We start from the raw sequence: 22,965 nt of genomic DNA, 5'->3' as shown, positions 1-22,965 counted from the left end.
ACTATTTTACTCTACTATACTTATTCAATGGAAAAAGAAACAAAAAGAAAAAAAAAATAGAAAATGATACGATCGGTACTTTGCTAAGTATTTTTCTTGATGATGATCGCTACAAAAGTAGCGACTTTTTTCAAAAAAAGTCGCTATCTTCATAGCGATCCCTCCCTTTTCAGTTTTTTTTCAGTTATTTATTTATTTTTATTTTGTTAATGTTTCTTTTATTTCTCTTACTAAAATAACAAACTATCATATTCGTGTTTTTCAAAATGTATTTTTTCCATGCAAAATATATTATAATTCATTTTTAAACACTTGTAATCAATGATTTAAAACCTAAATTTAAAGATATTTTCTATTTTCTCACTTTGAGAATCAATAAAAAATAGTTTCAAGACCTAATAATCAGTAGGATCACATCCAAATGTTTTGCAATATTTTCCTTAACTCCAACGCAAAATATTTCTTAAAGCTAAAAATTTCAATTTTTTTCCACAAAAAACTGTGTGCTATAAGTCAAAGTTAGAGTCATTCTATTCGCACCACATATTTCCTAAAATTAATTTAGGACATTTCCAAAATTTCAAACACTTATAAATCTCTTGGGGGCCTCGCTATTAGTTATATTATTTTTCTATTTTTTTTCAACTCAGGTACTGTATTAGTCTGTATAAACCCAAATTTCAGCTAATCTTTTATAATCTAAACTACATATCATATAAGTGATTTTACAGTCCAAATTACATGTATTTAAGTACTTGTACAAGCTAAACTACCTATCATATTATAATATTAGTCGGCATAAACTTAGACTTCAGCTGATATTTTATAATCTAAACTACCTATTATATAAGTACTTTTATAGTCTGAACTACCTGCCATATAAGTACTTGTACAAGCTAAACTACCTATTGTATTGTAACTACCTATCATGGTGGAATAAGTAATTTGACATGATTCTAACAGTAAGATTTAGTCATCCATCTTGGTAATGTTAAAAGCCCCCGAAGCTAACACAATCGATGTTAAAAGCCTCTTGAACAATTACTTACGTAAGACAATCAATGTGTAATGCTCGCGAATCATGTAGACTAACAAATACTAGCAAAAATGAAGCTTACTGTTGTAAACGACTCGACGAAAACATGTAAAATTACTTTTTTTCTCATAGCTTCATGCGAATTCAAATTCAAATTTGGATACTAATTTGCAGGAATCGCGAGGAAATTTCAAAACAGGAGTCGGATAGAGTTTTTGACGAAACGATGAGATTTGATGAGTAATTTTTTTTTTTTAATACAAAGATGTATTTTACATTAAAAAAGATGAGAGTTTTTTTATGAAATGATGAGATTTGATGTGTAACTTAAAATTCCATGTTAATTATGGAAAAGTCATGATAAAACATTCAACGACAGTCGATGCAATTTTGTTTTCAAATTATGGACACTTTAATTGCTCTACTTATTAGACGCTACCTATGACTGTGCAATACATTAGACCCATATCAAAACATACAAATCAAGATCCTCTCCTGAGCAAAGAGTGAGGATCCTCCTGACCAAGCCCATCGGGCTGTTGAAATTTTATCCAACGGCTACAAACAGGGGTCCCCCTAAATGTTATAATAATTGTAGCCATTGGATAAAATTTCAACGGCCCGATGGGCTTAGTTAGGAGGATCCTCACTAAGGATGGGCAAATACCCATTGGTTATGGGTAATCGCGGTTATCCGCCCATTTAAATTTGACGGTTACGGTTATGGGTAACCGTTTAGATAAATAAATGGTTATGGGTATAACCGTTTACCCGTGAAATTTAAATGGATGGTTATGGGTTTATAAACGGGTACTCATTTAACTGTTTATTTTAATATATGTAAAACTGAAAAAAAAAAAATAGTTTCTAACTAGGTTTAGTATCCCGAGATAGAACGGACTAATGTTTAATATATGTTAAAGCATTAGTGTTCGACTGTTTTGTTTTGGAGTCTTTTGGAGATTTGACCAATTCAAGATAATGATTACCTTGAGCATTTAGAAACATATTATTATTAGATGATGCGGACATATATATATATATATATATTTGACTGGCCTCGAGTTTTCAATAAATATTTGACCCCAAAATTAGAAATCGATTAAATGGCTTGGATCGATGAACATATGTTTCTAAATAAAAATTCAAATATTTATCAAATTAGCCTATTAGCAGACTGATGCGTACTTATATATATATATATATATGTATGTATGTATGTATGTATGTATGTATGTATGCAAGAATATTAATTAACCCACAACCATGCATGATTCTTGTAATAGATTGACCGTTAAATAATTGGGAAACATCGCTTGTATTCATAAATAATATTGCCGTTAATATAAAAATACATGTTAAATGTACTTATAACGGTATTTAATAGTTAAAAAAAAATTATGACAAATTTCTTTTTAATTTTCAAGTTGTTAAAAAAAAGGGTAGACGGGTAAAAAAAAAAAGTAAATGGGTACGCGGTTATGGGTAAATGGGTATGCGGTTATCGGTATGGGTATACCCGTTTATGTAAATACTCAATGGGTAAACGGTTATGTGGGTAAAAACTTAAACGGTTATGGGTAAATAACCGCGGTTACCCACCTGCTATAACTGTTGCCCATCCCTATATGGAACTATTCTTGATGTATTTCAACATAGAAAAAAACTCTGGAAATGGGGAATCTGTGGTGAGTTATTGACTGTATATAACCATGTGTCTATAACTGTTTCCTGTATCTTATCATCTTGACAATCAAATACTTGACACTTGCAAGAATCCATCCATGTGAATTGGTGGTTTAAGGTGATTGGCGGATTTGGTGCAGCAGTTGGTTTCTTGATCTGTGGCGGGAGGCTGACACAATGCCAAGGTGGAAGCTGAATTATATAAGCAACTCAAGAGCACAATGCCTAGGGGGAAAACCGAGTTATACAAGCAACTGAGAGGCTTGGCAGCACAATTGTCCACTGTGGCAGCTACGATTTTGGTTCATAAGATTAAGCTTCCCGTTACAAGTGTTCATGTTTTTTGTCGGATCGTTAGTAGGACTGCAGGAGTCTTCTCGGTGTCTGTACACTCCCCAGCCTCTGTGGTGCCCTAAATCTGTCTCAAATTGTTCTATCAATAATTTCATAAATACCACCCAAATAATTTAATTTGATAATTTACCAACAATAAGGGCTTACTTATTAATTAGAGAGGATGTATCACTTCCATAATTTGTTACCAAACTTTTTATGAAAGAGCATCAAAAGTCATATAAGCAAGCCCCTTTTTAAAGGCATTTTCGCGACCTCACAACCCTAATATAACTTCTCGTAAAAATTGCGTTGATTAAAGCTTATCAGCATAACATAATTGTCGCTGACTCTATTTGGCTTCTGTTATGTTACAAGCTTTTAATAAATGCTATTCTTACCCCAAGCCGTTTATAAATCATGAAATAACAAAATCGCTCTTCATTGGAAAACACAAGTAACGAGACAACATATTTTAAAAAAATAATGACAATTAATAAAAGTGATACATTCGGCACAAAAAAAAAAAAAAAAAAAGATTTGAACTACCTATGAATCTATGATGATTGAAAATTCCTTGAGAGATCAAAAAGATATTAGAGCACACTCTTATGTTTGTGCAATTTTAATGAAGTAGATGTTTTTCAATACAAAAATAAAAATATTTTTTATGATAGAAATGTTACGGATTCGAATCGTAAAAAAAATAATCCCTTTGCAAAGTATCTAAAGCTAGGTGCGACAAAATGCCTTTCTGGCTCTTGGAAAGTAAGAAATTTTGTTAACTTGAGGTCTTTATTAGATATTTTATGACACACTTAAAAGAAGTTGTTAGATTAACTCACAATTTTCTACTGGAAAAAAGGAAGTTCCTAGTCCAATCGTGGGTCCCACGCGATCACTGTGTGGCGAAAGGCCATCGTTGATTCAAATCCACAGTCACCGTTCATCAAAGAGATTCAGAATCTCACGTGCCAAAAGTTGCCAGGTGGCTCCGGAGGTCTTCTTTCTTCGAGATCTCTGGCCGTGGCGTGCTGCGAGTTCAAATCCGATTTAAATTCTTCAACTTATCTCTTAAAAAAAAATTAAAAACTAAAAATAAATCAAGATGAAAGACCACGTATCACTCAAATAGGTAGGGCATTGGCAGCTCGCAGCGGTTGGGGGTGCCGAAGATTTGACTCGTCTGCTGCACCTTTCTCATTGTATATAACACTTTCAGCCAGCATCTCTCTCTCCAAACAACCAACCAATGGCGGCGGCTGTGTCATCACCGTGCTCCCCTTCACTAGTGGCCCAGAAACCGAGTTTTCGAGTGGATTTCCGGCATGGGTTTTCCACAAGCTTCGATCTTGGCCTCCAGAGGCCGCTCAAATGGAAGAGTTGCGGGCTGAAGAAGCTGATTGTTTCTGCTAGCACCGGCAATGCTGTTTCTGTCAGTGATTCTGTGCCTTCATTGACTAGTTCTAAGTGAGTACTCTTCGTGATTAAATTTGGTTTTTCTCTAATTTACGTTTCAATTCTTTCTGGGTTTTCCTTGAATGCAATGAAGCTTTCATTTTTTGGTAGTTTTGTGCCCTTTTTGGTTGAAATTTGCTCGCTTTTTTCTTGGGTTGAGCTGAAAATTTGTGGGGTTTTTGCTATTTCAGCTGCTGGATTAAGTGCTTTTGTATAGAATAGAACTGTTTTAACATTGTTATTTTTGTCTTTATTTATTAACATTTAGTGACCAACCTGTATATTTTTTCCTCAGCGGGTATTGGCTTTGATAATTTAATTGTTCCAACCAATCTGTTTTTATTTTTTAAAGCTTTGTTAAATCGACTTTGATGGTGACCAGAACCAAATTTTATATTCAATTTTTGAACTTCAGTTAAAAAGAATTAAAAAGAATGTACCAATGGAGTGAAAAACTGATTTGGGAGTTATACTTTTATGGCAAGTGTAGCAAACGTAAAAAATACAGGCGATGGTTATGTCAATGAGGAATGATTAGTTCTTCATTTCTATAGTTTTGGCAACGATGATTTGGAATCCCAGGTCGTGGACCTGGAAGTCTATTTTGATAATTTGTCATGAATGCGCTAGAAATTTTTATTCTGGAAAGACTTTAGGGTGATTTCAAGTTTTCAATTCTAATATGATTTCAGGGTCAAGCGCCATACGATTTCAGTGTTTGTTGGGGATGAGAGTGGAATCATAAACCGAATAGCAGGGGTTTTCGCCAGGAGAGGTTATAATATCGAGTCTCTTGCTGTTGGTTTGAACAAGGACAAGGCTCTTTTTACCATAGTTGTGTCTGGAACTGAAAAGGTTTTGCGACAGGTCGTTGAACAGCTTAACAAGTTGGTGAATGTGATAAAAGTTAGTGGACATCTTTAGTATTTTGTTTAAGACCTTTTGGTAGTTTCTGCATTATCTTCACTTATACTTCTGCTGTATCAGGTCGAAGACATCTCAAGGGAGCCACAAGTAGAACGTGAATTGATGCTTATCAAACTTAATGCGGATCCAAGTACACGTGCAGAGGTAAATTTTGGACCATCCAACCAATATTTGCATAGACCTATTCCTGTTGATACGTTTAAATGATCCACCCTAAGAATAATCATCAGTAATATGAGGTTTTAATTCATCGTGTATGATTCTCTATGGATAATACCAAAATATGTAATTGTTCCACAGAACTTGTTGATTTGTTATACATCCTTGGTTGATCTCTATTATATATACATATCTGATTTTGGCCCATCAATCACTTGTGTATTAGACTATTGGGCTGTTGTGCTCTGCAATGGTTATGTATTGCAGGCTTCACTGGTGTGGTTACCTTATATTTGTTGCAGGTGATAATTCTTGGAATTAAACCATTAAACTGAAGTTAACTTCTAGTTTGATGGTTATCAGCACTGTTTGAGATGCTCTTTTATCATTTTAGTCATCATTTTACCTGATAATGTTCCTTTGTGTGCATTTTCAGATAATGTGGTTAGTGGACATTTTCAGAGCAAAAATTGTTGATATCTCGGAACAGTCGCTGACGGTTGAGGTGAATTTTGGTCCTTACGCCTCAACTAGTTGTTGCAGTTTGTTGATGTGTTCATGTTAGCACATATACTTAATTGTCTATCCCGGTTTATAACTTAGGTGTCACTTTAGCACATATACTTAATTCTCTGTCCCGGTTTATAACTTAGGCACCCAGGCACCTACAACCTTACAGATGACGAACTTGTTGAAAATTTTATCTGGAGGATACATTCTGATTAATGAAGCAAAAACCATTACAGTTTGTTATAATCCACTAGTTCTTGTTGATTGTGGTGGAAAATTATAAAGCAATTATGTCGTTTATTTGTTTTCTTATTTTCTCTGATAAAAACAATGCAACAGTTATCTAGAAAAGGAGTATGGTAAGTCATAATGACAATGCGTTATAATATTTTAGAATAATTTCTCAATGTTAGATTAGTTAAACTGGTGAAGCTATGAATTTTGTTTATAATGTGATTTAATCCTACTTCATGAGCAGTTGGTGTCATTTTGTTGTTTGGTTTGCTCAACCTACATATGTAGCTCTAGGAAATTTTATAAATTGTTTTAGCCAATATCCTTTTGCTATACAAAGTATGTGCAAACGTGCAATTTTTGTATGGCCTCTTATAGTGATACTGGTACCAAGTCCATCTATGCTTACAAAATCAGTTCATCTCAGGTTACTGGAGACCCTGGGAAGGTGGTTGCTGTTCAAAGAAACTTAAGCAAGTTTGGAATCAAGGAACTTGCAAGAACTGGAAAGGCAAGTTGTATATTTGCATTCTGATGTTTATGCGTATACAAAGATGTCCATTTATGCATGTGTTAATGGGTGCAACCCTCTAAAACAACGCCATGCAGTGACTCTTATGTGTATGATATCCAATAATTAAACAGTTCTTGAGTGGCCAAAGAACTTGAACTGTCAAGTTGTTCATGACTAACAATATGGAATGGTATTCCTGCAATGCTTGATTTCTCTTGTACATCTTCTCCCAAAATGCATTTTGAACTTGCAATCAAGTTCTCTGCGTGTTATATGTAAATGCAAGAGGAAGCATTTTTGTCCTCTTTTCAGTTTTCACGTATGTATTTCCATTTATTTTAAACGATGCATATTAGGGTGGTCAGGTAACTATGCTACCGTCTAGATGTTGACACTTTTTTTTCTCTCTTCAATCTTTATTGCATTACGCAAGTATCATCTAATTGAGGTGTTCAATTTGACTCTTCCAACAGATTGCTTTGAGACGAGAAAAGATGGGTGCGACAGCTCCTTTCTGGAGATTTTCTGCAGCTTCTTATCCAGATCTTGAAAAGTCCACGTCTGATGATGACATTGCAGTGAAAGCAAATGGTACACTCAATAGTGATGCTGGTACCGCCTCAAGGGTATATATGTTGTTCTTTTTCTATCGAGCTGATTTCATATGGACGGTTAATATCTCTGCAGGCATAGTATTTAATTCTGATATATATGAAATCATTTTTAGTAAGGCTGAAAGAGGTTCTCCTATCATATATTGGGTGCCCCGTTCACAATACATTCCAGATAATGTTTAGTTATTTATATGCTGCACAACAAAGTATGTTGTCCTCCATTAACTGTTATAATTTACAACGATAACATGTAGGTGCACAACTTTTACTCTTGCCTTGGCCATTTTGGATTGAACATAATTGAACCTCATTTCATTATTGCAGGGAGATGTTTATCCTGTGGAGCCCTATGATGATTTCCGTTCGAATAAAGTTCTTGATGCTCATTGGGGTGTTCTCTATGATGAAGATGTAAGTTTCTTTACAATATTCAAATCACGTGACTTTAAGTCCAAATATTGCCTTGTATGAGACACACAAGGTGGAAAAAGTCGATGTATCTGCTTAGGAAGTAGGCTCTAGATACTTAATTCATGTTTGCTTTAGTCTACAAATTGAAACCTAACCTGTGCATTCATTATAAGCAGTCAAGTGGGGTTCGATCCCACACTTTGTCTATGATTGTGAATGACTCTCCTGGGGTTCTAAACATAGTTACAGGAGTCATATCTCGAAGAGGTTATAACATTCAGGTTTGTTGGTTCTGATCTGCGCTCACTATTTATATTTGGTATTCTTGGGCCTTTGCTTATGTGATTATTGGATTTCATTTCATACTCTTAGAGCCTAGCTGTGGGGCCCGCAGAAAAGGAGGGCCTTTCTCGCATTACAACAGTTGTTCCCGGTACAGAGGATTCAATTTCCAAGTTGGTTCAGCAACTTCACAAGTTAATAGATCTTCATGAGGTGAGGGTTGCTGAACTTACATGTTCACAAGTTTCTTTTGAGAATTTAGAATATTCATTTTGGGTGATGATTGTGTAATCTATTAAAGAAAACTGAAAATTGTTAGATTTTGGCTATTTGGAAGATTTTCAAATTTTGTTCGTAGTTATGGAGTTACAATATTCAATCATACAAATTATATAATCTATTGACAAAGCTCTTACACATTTGAAACTCTGCATGTTCAATTCTAATCACCTTTTGCAAGTTAAATGCCATTGTTTTGGTAGCAGTCTGATTGATGTGGAAGGTTGGGGTTGATGACTGAAGTAGTACTACGAGTCTACGGCCCAGGATCTATTTTTCCTTTGTTTTTCCCTCTCCATATTTAGATGAACCAAAATATGCTCCTCAGTTATCTCAGTCATTGATAATAGGCAGCCTTGATAATTTGATGACTGAAGTAGTACTACGAGTCTACGGCCCAAGATCTATTTTTCCTTTGTTTTTCCCTCTCCATATTTAGATGAACCAAAATATGCTCCTCAGTTATCTCAGTCATTGATAATAGGCAGCCTTGATAATTTGATGCTTACCCAATTCAACATTGATGAGATAATGAGTTTTAATCTTGAGATGATGAAGTTTTTCCAAGGCTATTGTCAAAATAAGATTTGTTCGTGCCTTCATGGATGATAACGCTGGTTGTTTCTCCAGGTTCGGGATATTACTCACTTACCATTTGCTGAGCGAGAGTTGATGTTGATAAAGATTGCTGTGAACGCTACTGCTAGAAGGGATGTTCTTGATATTGCCAGCATTTTCCGTGCTAAAGCTGTTGATGTATCTGATCACACAGTTACCCTTGAGGTTGAAGCCTTGTTCTGCATTACTATGATACTATCTGCATATTGTGATTATTGTTATTATGAATTAGTGTAACGGAATCTGTTGAGAAGTTCTACCTTCGAACAGGATCAATTTCGCCGTAATTTTTGTATTTAATTTTACCAATGCTGTTATTGCTAGTCTTACTAATAAAATTTACTCTTGATTGTTTTCAGCTTACTGGTGATTTGAATAAAATGGTTGCACTGCAGAAGTTACTAGAGCCCTATGGGATTTGTGAGGTTCGTCTTCTCATTCTTTTGTTGGTCTTGTACTGATCAGTTAATTAGCATATAAATTTTCAGGTTTTCACATGAGCTTGGTCCTCATATCTTAACATTTCTTTCTTCCCCTCCTTGAAGGTTGCACGGACTGGGAGGGTGGCGTTGGAGCGGGAGTCTGGTGTGGATTCCACGTATCTCCGCGGATACCCTCTTCCATTGTAATGCTGAGTTCCTCATCTGCTTCCTATCATGGCTGGCCAGGTTATGTGAGTTTTTTCCGGTCCATTTTGACGAGCTCACTTTGTGCCTATTAGCTATATGACAAGGAATAAAAATCCAGTTTGGCGGTCTCAGGAAAGAGTGAATCAACATGCATGGAAGTTCAAGTCTCTGAATGTTTTCTCCTTTTTTCTTTTACTTTACGAGGAGGGATCGACCAACGTCTAACTTGAAGGTCGTTGATAAACCCTGGATGGAGGATCCGACTCCCGCAACCCTTGTATTTGGTAAGCCGAAGCATTGCGTTCGAGGGTGTTAGAACCTTATGTCCCCATGCTGGTTAAAGTTAAGAAGCTTGAGTGTACGAGTGTTTTAAGACACTGGAGGTTATTCAGTTTGTTTTGTATCAGTGTAACAAACACGTGTGTGAACATCTTAGACGCTCTTCTAATCAAATATAAGGATAGAACAAAACTCTTATTGTTCGTTTTTGCCTGTGAAACAAATGGCATGAGTATTCAGAAACTAACACAACTGAAATCATTGGAACTCAGCATTGATGCAGAGAAGAAAGGGGAAACCGAGAAAAGAACCCGACTTGTCAAAATCCCAAATGAAAGATATCAGATTCGACTTTGCTCTCCATGCCGGAGAAATATCGCTGAAACCAATCGACGATAGCCTGAAAAGTGCAACCACAAAAGCTTGGAACACCTAACAGAAGCTAAAAACCTAGCTCGCTTATTCTTCGTCCAAAGCGAAGGGCAAATCCAATTATCCAGGTGAAGAGAAAAAACAGGACCAACTTCACTGAAAAATAGTAAAAAATGAGACAAAAATGAAATGGCCCATACAGGTCTCGAACCTGTGACCTTCGCGTTATTAGCACGACGCTCTAACCAGCTGAGCTAATAGGCCGGTTGACGTTCTGTGCGATTTTCTTGTATTTAATTGAACGAAATTTCGGAAATGACGATAGAAATTTCCTAGTTCTATCATTTGAAAACTCATACAGTTACTGCCCTTTTGATTACAAATTCTCCTAAAGCTTGTCCACTGGATAAGATCTGAGCGATGGTTGTGGTTGTGGTTGTGGGTAGTTGGGTTGTTGCTGCTAGTGCTTCGATTGGTTGCATTCTACTCTCCAAAAGTATGTGATGCATGCAATCTTAGTTGAATTACACCTCCTTAAATTATTGGTTTCAGAAGAAGCCTCTCATCAACTCATCCCAAAAGCACTTCCATCTTCAAAAGTGCAGTACAATGACAAATCAAATCAAATCAAATCAAATAATATTTGTCCCTACCATGCATGTTGCAACGTGCAACAACAAAAAAGAAGAATTGGTACTTAAAACTCAAAAGCATGTGATTAGGAACTTAATTAGGAAGATAGCCACACTGTGTAACTTTTTTCCGAAGTGATCTTGTGACAGCTTGCTTTCACGAAACAAACGTGGGCTCAATCTATCAAGAAATTTTTCGGTATGTCAGAAATACAACTTGATACATCAATTGTTATAATACGATTAGTTGAATTTTTTTTTTTAAATTTCTAAGCAATTGTATTATTACTTTTGATGTACCAGGTCGTGTTCCCATAACACTAAAAAATTTCTTCAATCTATCAATTAAACCATTTCATTCACTTTTTCATGAATTTCAAAATCGAAAATGATGGTAGTAAGATGTCGAAATCTTATCATTGACAAAATGAGAAAGAAATGCACATTGACTAGCATATGATTGTGAAATATGAGCTTTTATATCGGCTAAATTCAAGGTTAAAAGTTAGGGTTACAAACAAGAACATGAACATTATGGAGAGAAAACATCTTCGTTAACGAAATTAGTTATCTTATTTCTCCAAAATTTTCATTTATATTCTATGCTAATGTCTATCCAAGAAGTCACGTTATGTACAATATCATTTAGTTGCTCCCATTCCATGCATATAAAAGCCACCGCATATAGCATGCTATTCAGGTCACTACCAAAACTCTAAACGCTATATCATGCACTCCGTCGGTCGGAAACCCTTTTCTTTCTTCTTAACCAGTATATTAATATTTCTCTTAGTTTTGGCACCCATGGCATCTGCAAGTCGAACCTACCCAACACCAAATGTACTGGATTGTAAAAGCCAAGGCGCTTCGGAGACGCCTGCAGCTGTGCCTCGGCTGGTGCTGTTAGATTTGCAGGAGAGGCTAGTGCCTGTTTTTCATCATGTTCTTTCTAAGCGTCCTGTCCTGCCTTCTGGTCCAAGTCATAGGAGTAACAAGGCTCCCAATTCCTCAAGGCATCTGTTATTAATTAGTCCATGATTTGCCTCAGTAGTTGTACTAGTTTGCAGTATTTTGCCTGGAAAAATGAGGCCTTGAACTTTTGTGGGTTTCTCCAACCCAAATTGAATGTACCAGGAATATGTCTTGTTCATACTTGTAGTATAATTTTTTATTTGTAATTTAGATTTTGAACAAATAGTCAGTTATAGGTTCTACAAGACCGACTTGTACTCAATTTCAATCTTGTTCAATCTCAGCCACTAAATAGGCATGTATGAGTGCATTGAACTTGGACGGAGATGCATACCTTTGAGAAAGTAAATTGCATTCCTTTTGCCATTTTTAGTTACTTGGAAGGAATCGAATCTGACACTTTTTATAATCATCTCACCACTCAGACAAATCCCTAAAGCTAAAGTTAATTGATGTTTGCTCAAGTTTTTGTATATAAGCGATATTAAAATAGAAGATTTTTACATTAAAAAAGTCGGTGCATAGATAAACGCTCTTAATAAGTGCAACAAGTTCCTTGCGACATTGTTCAATTAGGTTCACTTACACTACACGTCTTGTACAACTCTAAACTATAAAGTCAACCCACCAAAATATCCAGAGGTGGCGCTACCCAATGTAGGTTGCCACTGGTTTAGTCAATGGCCGTCAGCGTATGACAGATATGGGATTTTGGTCTAAATCCACACTTTTCTTTGGTTTTTGTTTTTTCTTATATATTTCGATTATATTAATTTAACTTGAGCAGCACTTGTGCATTATTGATTTGGAAACATAATTAATCTGTATGCCAAAAATCACAAACCAAGTGGAGGCATTTTGGTCCTATGATCAGGTCTAAATTAACGAATGAGTGCGCAGTTTTGTGGATTCCTTGAGTTGGTTTACAACAGCCAAGAGCCGGTTCGATGTTCTTGAGTCTTGGTTTAGTCATTTTTTACGTTGTATAATCAAATTGAAATTGAGCGAGGTTGTGTAACTCGAGTATTGAGATTATGCACCGATGTTTTAAATTTGATTTTTTTTCCTTCAATATAGGTTTTGAACAAATATTTATCGATGCACTTGAAGTGAACTTAGGTTTGATTTTTTCTTCTTCATTATCACTTGTATAAAAAATCAAAGAAAACAAAAAACCAAAAACAAAAATTTAACATTAACAGATAGTTTTTTTTTGTTTTTTGTTTTTTTTTTTAAAATTATTTCCTGTAGAAGTGACTATTCTTTCATAAACATGACAACAAATTGGGCTGCCAAATTTCGAACTTTGATTTTTCAAAATTCCTTTCTTTTGGGTCACATTCCAAGAAAGCCAGAAGCAAGAGATGTGAATAGACTTATGAGTGAAACCTGCTTGATCTTTGAATTTAACAAGCCGTGACTTTGAAATTTAAAAGATATTCTTGGAGAAAATAAGAAAGTTGTAGACTCTAATGAATATTGTCCATGCTTATCTGATCCAAGCTCCATAGTCAATCCTGATGATTAGGATAAGAATAATGCTATATAGACTAATCGTTTGTTTGTTTGTTTTTTTTTTTTTTTTAGCAACGGATCATATCATAAAAGTGCTTTTAAATAACTGAAGCGCTTTTGGAGAAATTGATTTTGAGTTCCAAAAAAATTTTTTGAAAGAAGCCCCAAATATGTGTTTCTTGCAAGGAGCACTTCAAATGTTTTTTCATGGTAAATTTGGTTTTTTACTAAAGATTAATTAAAAAAAGGAAAAAAATCACCAGAAGCGCTTTCAATCATTTTAAAAGTACTTATAAACGAACCATAACTTTTAGACTAAATCTGTAAACTATGTGATGCACCACCAAAATAGTTTACAAAAATCACGTCATATAATGATGTGTCACCAATAGAAAATAAACACGTTAATCAATACTTAAGTAATAATTCAATCACCAACAAATATGTTATTTGATTTGCAAATCTAGTTTAGTATTTAATTTCTCTAGCATTACCCCGTCATATAATTTACAAAATATGATTTAAACACATGGTCTCTCTAACATTACCCATAAGAATAATATATACTCATCGTATAGTCTTCCTACTTATTTCTCATTCAATTAATGGATGTGTGTCTTTGCAAGTGGCACCCTTAGACCTAAATTATATCTTCCTTATGGACGTGGTTTCAAAACACGTTTAGTTTATTTGAAAAACACTTCAAAAATTCCCAAATAAAACCATGCACATTATAAATTTTATTATGACAAAAATGTTATTTGTAAATTTCTACTTGGTCGTGAATGCGAAGGAAGAAATTTTTTAGTATGTCCAGAACACGAAATGATACATCACATGTTATCGTATAAGTGAAAAAAAGTTTTATTTTCAAATGTCTCCTAATTTATATAATGATATGTAATGTATCAATCCATATTTCAAGCACACTTAAAAAATCTCACCAATACGGGAGCCCTATGCCAAATGTCATTTTATTAAAGAGCATCCAACAACTAGTCGGCTTGTGAGGGTCCTGCTTCAAAAGCAAGTCCCAAAAACGCGCTTTTGCATTTTCTGTCACTTCTCTTTCACCACCTTTAGAGCCAAATGGCATATACCATTTTATACACTGTCTCTCCACCATTGTTACTATTTATTTACATTTTTTTTCCAACACTAAATGATAATAATTTATTTTAATTCAACTTCCAATGAAAGTCTTATATGTATCCCCACCCAATTAATAAAAGAAAAAATTTCCATTTTAGGAACTTTTTGTTTGTTTTGGTATGATCTATTTGTAGAACTTTGGCAAAGAGACCAAAGTGTTATGCTCAACACTTTTTGCTACTTAAATGAACAAGAATTACAGAAACGACTGACGTTAGAACCTCCACCACCCACTTAAAAAAAAGAATTATGGCTTTTATGGAATCATCAAGAATTTGGATAGCTCTTAAATAGGAGATGCCAAATTTAACCAAATGCAAGTCAAAGTATGAGTTTGATCTCCTTTGCACCCGAAGTTCCGAGTTTGATATCTCATCAAGAAGAAGCCAATAATCCTTGTTCCTCTCTTACCTTTTACTTATATACCATTCTTCATCTGTTTTCCCGTTGAAAATTCGCAGAACTATTTTTCAACGGTGAGATGACAACATATTAAACAAAAAGAAAAGAGGGAAGCCCAAGTATAATAAAAAATATGAACAATGTTACGAATGGGATCTTGTAAAAGCACTGTCTTTATAATATTTAAAGGGATGCAGAGATTATAAAAATGAATCCCAACAATTTAAAGAAAATGAAATAAATAACATCTGCACTGTCTATACATTTTCTCTTCAGCTCTTTAAATTTTATACCTAATCAAGCTCTAAAATTGTAGTGATCTATAGAGATTTGAAAACTAATGAAAAAAAATATACGAAACGAATAGTTATGAATGTATAACTGGTACAAATCAATGACCGACGCCGGGGCTGGGAACAGACTGCGCCAGGATCCGATTTTGAACGACGCTAAGATGGCGGGCAATGAGCTTTTCGTTGACGACGACGGCGTGACCCTTCTTGCTTGGGGTAGAAGCTGGCACCTTGCCCTTCGGAAGGGCACTTAGAAACAGAGAAGCCACTTTCTTTTGATTCTCGGCATTGTCCTTTACATCCAAAAGCTTTCTGCTTTCTAGAGTTGACACAGATGAGGCCATTGTCACTAAGAAAATCAGTGCCAAAGCGGTCAGACGAGGCATGGTAGTGAAGAATGTAGAGAGAGAGAGAGAGAGTTGAGAGATTTGGGATTGTGGGTTTTGTGTAGGTTGAAGAAATGCTGATGGGGGATTGGTTTCATTGGGTTAGGCCATGTATATATAGTGGTAGGGTTAGAGAGAGAGAGAGAGAGGAGCTTCATGAACAAGTTAGCCGGAGTCTACAGGGACAGGGAGGTGGCCAAGTCAAGATCAAGTTTGAAGAGAGAATCAGGTTAGTCAGAGGAAAGTGGCAATAATGTCATTTCAAACTATGTGGGAGACCAGAGAGAGAGAGAGAGAGGAGGCCGCGTGGAGGAATTGGAGACCGGTTTGGTGGGTGTGAGCTAAGCCGCCGGCCATTTTCTCTTCATTTTCTTGGTAATTTTCATTTTTTGCAAACACATGCACCGTCAAATACCAACACCTTCCCTCCAAGTTAATACACCCCGGCTTGGCTCAGTTATAATCAGCCGACACCCGGGGCTAGCCAATTTGTCTTAAATAGGGTATCTTATTTGAGGGTTGATTTTCACTCTCTCATTTTCTCATTTTGCACTTTTTCATTTAGCGAGCTTTTAAATTGAATGAATCAAAGGAAATAAGTCCGGAATGAGAAAAACCTCAGCTAAAGTTTGCATAGAGATACAAAAAATATATAATTCAAAAAGTAAACATAGAAATTAAAGTGTAACTGTGCGAGATTAATATTCTTTATTATTTAAATTACAGGTTTCTTCCTTTAAAAAGGCAATTTTATTTGTGATTCATAGAATTAGATTTAAGTTCATAAGTACTTATCTGATTTTTTTTATTACACTCGTGATGAATTCAATTCAATGTGAGTTGAGGCATTCATGTTGCAAGGATTATTACTTCTTTCTTTTATATTGATCATATAATCTCTTCTGGTGCTAATAAATGGCCAATGGAAGTTGGAATACCATCTTAAAGGAAAATTCTTTCACTCCTAAATGCATTAACTAAACCCAATGTTAATTAAAGAGCTAAACCTTTTCAATAGAGCATCCAAAACATCTTCTTAAAAGTTGATTATTTTTCATTTCTTGAACATAGGTTGGCGAGGTATGGAGTAATGGCGGCGCAAGAGCTTATTCAGTTTGAGGAATCTCTGAATTTTATTGTTGATCTTCTGTTAGAGGATCCTCATATTATGTAATTGTAGGGTGCGAAACCCAAATGAAAGCACTATATCCTCGCTCTTTGTGTGTGTTCTTTCACCTTTTTATCAAAGAATATTGTACATTTGTCAACAAGAAATAATATTTCTCATTTCTTTAAAACTTAAAAGGGATAACTTTCTTCTTTGCAAAGAAAGCCACGACTAGACATAGTGGATACTTATGTGTTAACGTTGCAAGGACATTTCTATATAAGGAGAACACATTTATTTGAGTGCTGCTTCAATGAGAGAGATTTTTCAATGTGCTTGAAATACGGAGCGGTAAGTCACGTTATTATACAATTGATGGAAAGTTTTTATTTTCAAGTATTCCTTCAATTGTATAATTATATATGGTATACCACATCGTATTTTAGGCACATCCAAAAATCTCTCCTTCAATGAAGCCCTCATGTACTATAGTAATTATATTATGAGACTAAGATGTTGCAAGGGTTTATGAAAAGAAGGTAATTTATTTATTCTTAAATCAAGGTAATGAGGTGCGAATAAAATCTACTTCACCATAATCTATACCATAATGTTTATTTAGTAATAGTATAACACAAAGAAAAATATAAAAGTGAAGGTTGTGAAAGCCTGGACCTGCCAAGCGAAGCCGAGCCATTTGTTTTGGAAGCAGAAGCTTGGGACTTGGGGGGTGGGGGTGGGGAGCTCGTGGGTGGGTGGGCATAGTCAATAAGTCAAAGCCGTGAAGCTGAAGAGCAAGGAAGATCCAAATGGTCCCTCACAACCCAATTCTTTTTTACGTGGAAATCTCACAGAAGAAAATTGGAAATCTTCGAGAAGAAAAATGGGAACGTGATTCAACGGTCTCACACTCGTGACATCATAAGTTACTAAATTCAAACGTGATTTTCAAGAACTAAAACTGCATCTTAAAATTTTAATTAAAAAGGTATGCTGCTTGAAAATAGTTTTACGGGGCATTAAAAAAAAAAAAAATACACTACCATCTTTAATCCTATAACTAGAATACAAAACCCTCCTAATCAGAATTGAAGACGATGATATATATCTCGAACAAGGGTTTAACTAAGATGTCTCTTCTAACTAAACCCGACTAATCCGAATTGAAGACGATCATATATTTTTCAAATAAGGGACAACTCTCAGCACGTAGATGGTGATTCCTTAAAGCAGAGCTGCAACATACGTTTAATTTGTTCTTGATTATTTTGGCCATGCATGCATGCATACTGAAATTGAAAGGTGCAAAATATTGACTAAGAGTTTTCAGTGCTCTGGAAAGAGAGAACAAACGAACGTGTGCACTGCAAAGCAAAAAAAAAATACCAAATTGGAAAACGATCATAAATAGAATTCAAACTAATAGTACACGTTTAAGTTAATTTAAAGGGTTGGATTTAGCAACAAACAATATACGGTTCAAAATATATGTTAGCTTCTTCTTCAATTGTCAAATGCAGCTCAAACATCAGTTTCATCTTTTTTAGTTTATCTTACAGCCAGTGCAACTTGGACTAACCACGTACAAGTCCCCCTTTAACAGCTGTGGCTCAAAGTTGCACGTTTTAGGTGTACTTTTGTAGTCTGAAATCCCTAGTCATTTTGCATTGCAATTTGCTCTTGTTCCAAATTGTCATGCCATTGTTTGAGGTGAAACAATCATATATAGTTTTAATGTTGTGAGTACGGCCGGTACTCAAACCAAAAATACTTAAAAATAAAGAATAAGTTCAACTTGGTCATTCTAACCGCTACTGTATTGTCTGATACGTGAACGTGACAAGCACGAGAAGTTGTAAACCAATAAATTGTCATATCATTTGTCAAATGGTATTTGGAATTTTTGCCTTTTCTCTCTCAATTTCTTTTATGAGGGAAATTTAATTAGTTGGTCTCAGCAAATGCAAATGGAATATTATTAAATGGCATTCATACCTTATGAATCACAACATTCTAGCTACTAGATAGACCAAATCATAGAAGTGCCCCATTAAATAAATGTCAAAAAGAAAATGCTTACTTAGATATATGAAATTAGGATATACATTTTTTTTTTTCATGTGCTGAAACTTTATGTTGTTTGGTCAGACAATAAACTTTTTGGGCCATGGGAGCAGATAAATCTTCTAATGAAAATACCTGAGCAGCTGACATGGGTGAATGATTTAAGGGTTGTTTTGTTGACGTAGTGCCCTGCACATGCATTTCTTCTTGCTTGGGCCATTCTATGCCGACAATGCAGGAAATTCAGCACCATACTACTGTGACTTCCTCTATCTCTTGCAATTTTGGCTTATGTTTTTCTGCGTAATGTAGGTAGTATCATGCAGATTTGTTTTATGCACAGTAAGGTAGCTAGCATTAAGTCAACAATTTTGATATGGTTTTGTCTGTTATGGGCATGCATAGCCAAATTGGCCATGGGAAACCTCCATATGTTTCTGGTTTTAATTTATTTTGTAATATTCTTATGGAAGTGGATATTTATTTTTTAAATTAGGGTTTAGGCAATTGATATTATGGTGTAATAGGAACAGTATTTGAATGGATGCGGAATTGACCTGTTGGTATTCACGTATTAATCTATGTTGAAAAATAATTATTCATTTTAATAATTATTTACTTGCGAAACCCAAATTATTTGCTATAATTTCTGCATATTGAGAATCATGCTTGCCATGAAAAATAATTGCTCTCATATGTATGTGTCGAAATAAGGGTTAATTACACTAATACCCCCTGAGGTTTTTCGTGTTTTCACAAAACCCCCTCACGTTTGAAACATAACACTAACACCCCTTGAGTTTCTAATTCCCTTTCACATAACCCCTTTAGGGCTAACATCACCTTAAAATAATTTCTTAAAGACAATTTTGCCCTAATTATTAATTACTTTATGAAAAATCTTTTATAAATAAATAGAATAAAATTTCCAATTAAAATCTTACATTAAACAATTAAAAGGAAATAAAAGAAAATTGAAGAAATCTTGTTACCTTCTTCATCTACGTTGTTAATTCATATCCCAATCCTCTTTTCTTAATTGGAAAACCCCTAGCAGAACATCTCTTTCTCCTGTTAAATCCTTTGGGAGTTTCAGACTATGAATGTGGTCGGGTAATTTCTTCCAAGAAGCCAAATCAAGTACTCTTCTCCATGTTTGAAATTAAGGCTTTCTTCCATATCGTTTTCTCATTGAAATTGGTTTCAGTTTGGGTGAACAAGGAGTGAAGGAGGTTGATGAAGAGATGGAGGTGGCGATTTGAGGACAAGAATAGAAAGAAAAAAAAAATTGAGAGAAAGATCCGAAGATGCATAGGTGGCTTTCTATTTTCAGTTTATTTATTTTTATTATTATGGTTAATGTATGTTTTTGAAGTCCAACAAAAAAAAATCTATTTTCTTTATATGGGTTATTATTATATGTATTTTTAAGAAGCCTTTTTTATTTTTTAAAGTAATTAATAATGGGGTAAATTTGTCTTTAAGAAATTATTTTAAGGTAATGTCGGCCCTGAAGGGGTTTTGTGAGAGTGAATTAGAACCTCAAGGGTTGTTAGTGTTATGTTTCAAACGTGAGGGGGTTTTGTGAAAACACGATAAACTTCAGGGGATGTTAGTGTAATTAACCCGTCGAAATAATTAGGTGATAATGCTTTGCATGTTCATGTTTTCAATCTGTTCAAATAAAAATATATAAACAAAAATCGATGAAAATTAACAAAGCAAAAGGGTCCTACAAAAACCAAATAAACGGTTCACGAGATATGATATACAAATTAATTAGGAGCAAAAAGAAGTAGACCCATAAGGGTTTGTCACAAGAAAATGCATAACATCTTTTGAATATCCTTCTCTTGAGCTTTGAAGTTTGGACGAATAATATTTTAATCAAATTGATGATCCGTCTAATGGTGTATCATTTGAGAGTTGTTTGCTGACTTTCGATCTATACAAAACAAATGCAAGTTGATATGGCTGATACCAGCTTTTATCATCTGGCCAACATCATTGATCAGTGCATACAATTTATGACATGTATAGTTGAATGTGAGTTAGTGCATACCAGAAGAAGAGAATAGTGGCAGATGTGATTGTCAATTAGAGTTATAATATAAATCTTGAGTACTATTATTTTGAGAATCTTTCTGATTGGATTGAAACTCAGTTATTTGATAATATGACGGGAGTCTCTAAAACTCGAAATATCTATAATAACTCTTTGAACTAGTTTTTTGGGTGATCCACCCCTTATGTTACCAAAACAAAACGAATGCAAGTTGAGGCTGAATTACAAGGGGCCAATTACCCATGCACTACGGGTTCAAAGTAGACGGAAAATATAATAGATAATGCTCCAAGGTCAAATAATGAAAAATAATTAAGAAATAATATAGTTATTACTCTTCTATATATTGTCACATCCCAGTCCAGGGGATCACTTTCCGGGTCTGCTCCACCACCGTAGCACGATATTGTCCATTTTGGGCCCCGACCACGCCCACACGATTTTATTGTTGGGAACTCACACGAGAACTTCCCGATGGGTCACCCATCCTAGGAATGCTCTCGCGCGCTACTTGCTTAACTTCGGAGTTCCGATGGAACCCGAAGTCAATGAGCTCCCAAAAGATCTCGTGCTAGGTAGGGATAAGAATATATATATTTAAGGATCACTCCCTGGTAAGATCTTACATATATGATCTTAACACTTCAACTAAAAATAATGTTAAAGAATTTTCACCATTATCTTTAGTCCTGTAGCCCCCCTAGGTCTAATTAGCTAATTAATTAACTAGTTAAGTCAAACTTTGTTAATAATGTTACACTACGACTGCAGTCCACGTCTCGCACATATCATTGACCTTAGGCTGCTAACAAAAGATACGACATTGCGATGGAATTATTGGATTCTTTGATCTTTGAATTATTATCCCTGTATTATATTAAATAATCAATTAGTTTAGGTGGTTCTGGTTGCACAATAATACTACAAAATTGATATCCACCCCAAGGCATGTATGTTATAATAATATTCCATGGCATCGGCATTCTGCAGCAGTCCCACGAAACCGCGTACCAACAACTGCTAACAATATTACTTTCTAGCTATGAGATTTATGCCAAAACCTAAACAGCTAATTAACTAAATCCAAAAGATTTAATTCTGGTTCCTCCTTAATTAAGTACTGTACGTCTTAATCAACCATGACTTGTATGTATAAAATTAAGACATACACATACATACATGCTCACACATACTGAAATACCGTACCCCACAGGAGCCTGCAGCGACGGCCGAGCCAAGTTTGGTTGATTCTCGCCGGCTAAAATATAAAAACAAAACTGAACATACAATCAATTAATATAACGCCATGCAGAAGTCAGTCATACATACATACATACATACATATATATAGACATTGCAACTGTAAGTGCCTCGATCATCAATCATCAATGGTGTCACATATTTCTCAATTATTTGGTGTGTGTGTGTGTATGTATATATATTTATTTATTTATAGTGGAATATTGATCAAGTTCTTGTGCGAATCTCAGTCAAAATTAATCCCACGGCTGTTCACACTTGTTAGGAATGTTGGCTTTCCTTGCTGCGTTGCTGCTATGGAAATTGATTCGATCTGTTGATACTGGATAACTACAGGAGTCTGGATAGTTGCAAACTTGCAGGGTGCCATCAATGGCGCCAAAAGTAATTAATCTAAAGAAAAGGTCATGGCCATGTGATCCTGGTTCATCTTATGAAGAAAATTTTCTTCCTAGTTAATACATATATATTGCCACACTTTGCCACGGATACTAGAAAGAGCTCCTATATGCAACATTAGTCAATAGAAAAAATCATGAGAATGTGTACGAAGGAGAAGTTTTCCGAACGACGTGTTTATTTGCTTGGAATTAGTAAACTTATGAATAGAGGATGAATGTGAATCAGTTTAACTATTTAAGAAAAAAAGAGAGACTTAAAATAAATAAACAAATAAAATAAAAGAATTGAAGAAATGAGAAGATTGGTATGACATACCGATCCCCGCCTGTTCAGTTGATGCCGTACTATAAATCCTAACATGAGGAGTCAGTAG

General features: G+C 35.0%; 1 protein-coding gene and 1 non-coding gene across 2 annotated transcripts; one reads left to right on the top strand and one right to left on the bottom strand.

Annotated features, from left to right (window-relative positions):
- Window positions 1-4,144: 4,144 nt before the first annotated feature.
- Window positions 4,145-10,172, top strand: LOC137726074 (acetolactate synthase small subunit 2, chloroplastic-like). Its single transcript, XM_068464937.1, has 12 exons — window positions 4,145-4,525; window positions 5,206-5,419; window positions 5,501-5,584; window positions 6,036-6,104; window positions 6,771-6,854; window positions 7,331-7,483; window positions 7,796-7,882; window positions 8,059-8,163; window positions 8,255-8,377; window positions 9,074-9,226; window positions 9,421-9,486; window positions 9,607-10,172. Exons 1-12 carry the CDS (start codon window positions 4,308-4,310, stop codon window positions 9,688-9,690), a joined length of 1,440 nt encoding a protein of 479 aa, XP_068321038.1. The 5' UTR covers window positions 4,145-4,307; the 3' UTR covers window positions 9,691-10,172.
- A 359-nt stretch (window positions 10,173-10,531) lies between these two features.
- TRNAI-AAU (transfer RNA isoleucine (anticodon AAU)) lies at window positions 10,532-10,605 on the bottom strand. The gene has a single exon. It is a non-coding gene; the product is annotated as a tRNA-Ile (tRNA).
- Between the last annotated feature and the right edge of the window lie 12,360 nt (window positions 10,606-22,965).

This window comes from Pyrus communis, chromosome 2, assembly GCF_963583255.1.
Source record: "Pyrus communis chromosome 2, drPyrComm1.1, whole genome shotgun sequence".
Taxonomy (NCBI): Eukaryota; Viridiplantae; Streptophyta; class Magnoliopsida; order Rosales; family Rosaceae; genus Pyrus; species Pyrus communis.
The sequence above is the reverse complement of the archived record's forward strand: the minus strand, read 5'-3'. Positions and strand labels throughout refer to the sequence as shown.

Bases quoted from the DNA above. Each gene is read 5' to 3' on its own strand.
- LOC137726074 (XM_068464937.1), top strand. From the start codon at position 4,308: ATGGCGGCGGCTGTGTCATCACCGTGCTCCCCTTCACTAGTGGCCCAG. The intron at 4,526-5,205 runs GTGAGTACTCTT...ATATGATTTCAG, and splicing joins CCTTCATTGACTAGTTCTAA to GGTCAAGCGCCATACGATTT. The intron at 9,487-9,606 runs GTTCGTCTTCTC...CCCTCCTTGAAG, and splicing joins AGCCCTATGGGATTTGTGAG to GTTGCACGGACTGGGAGGGT.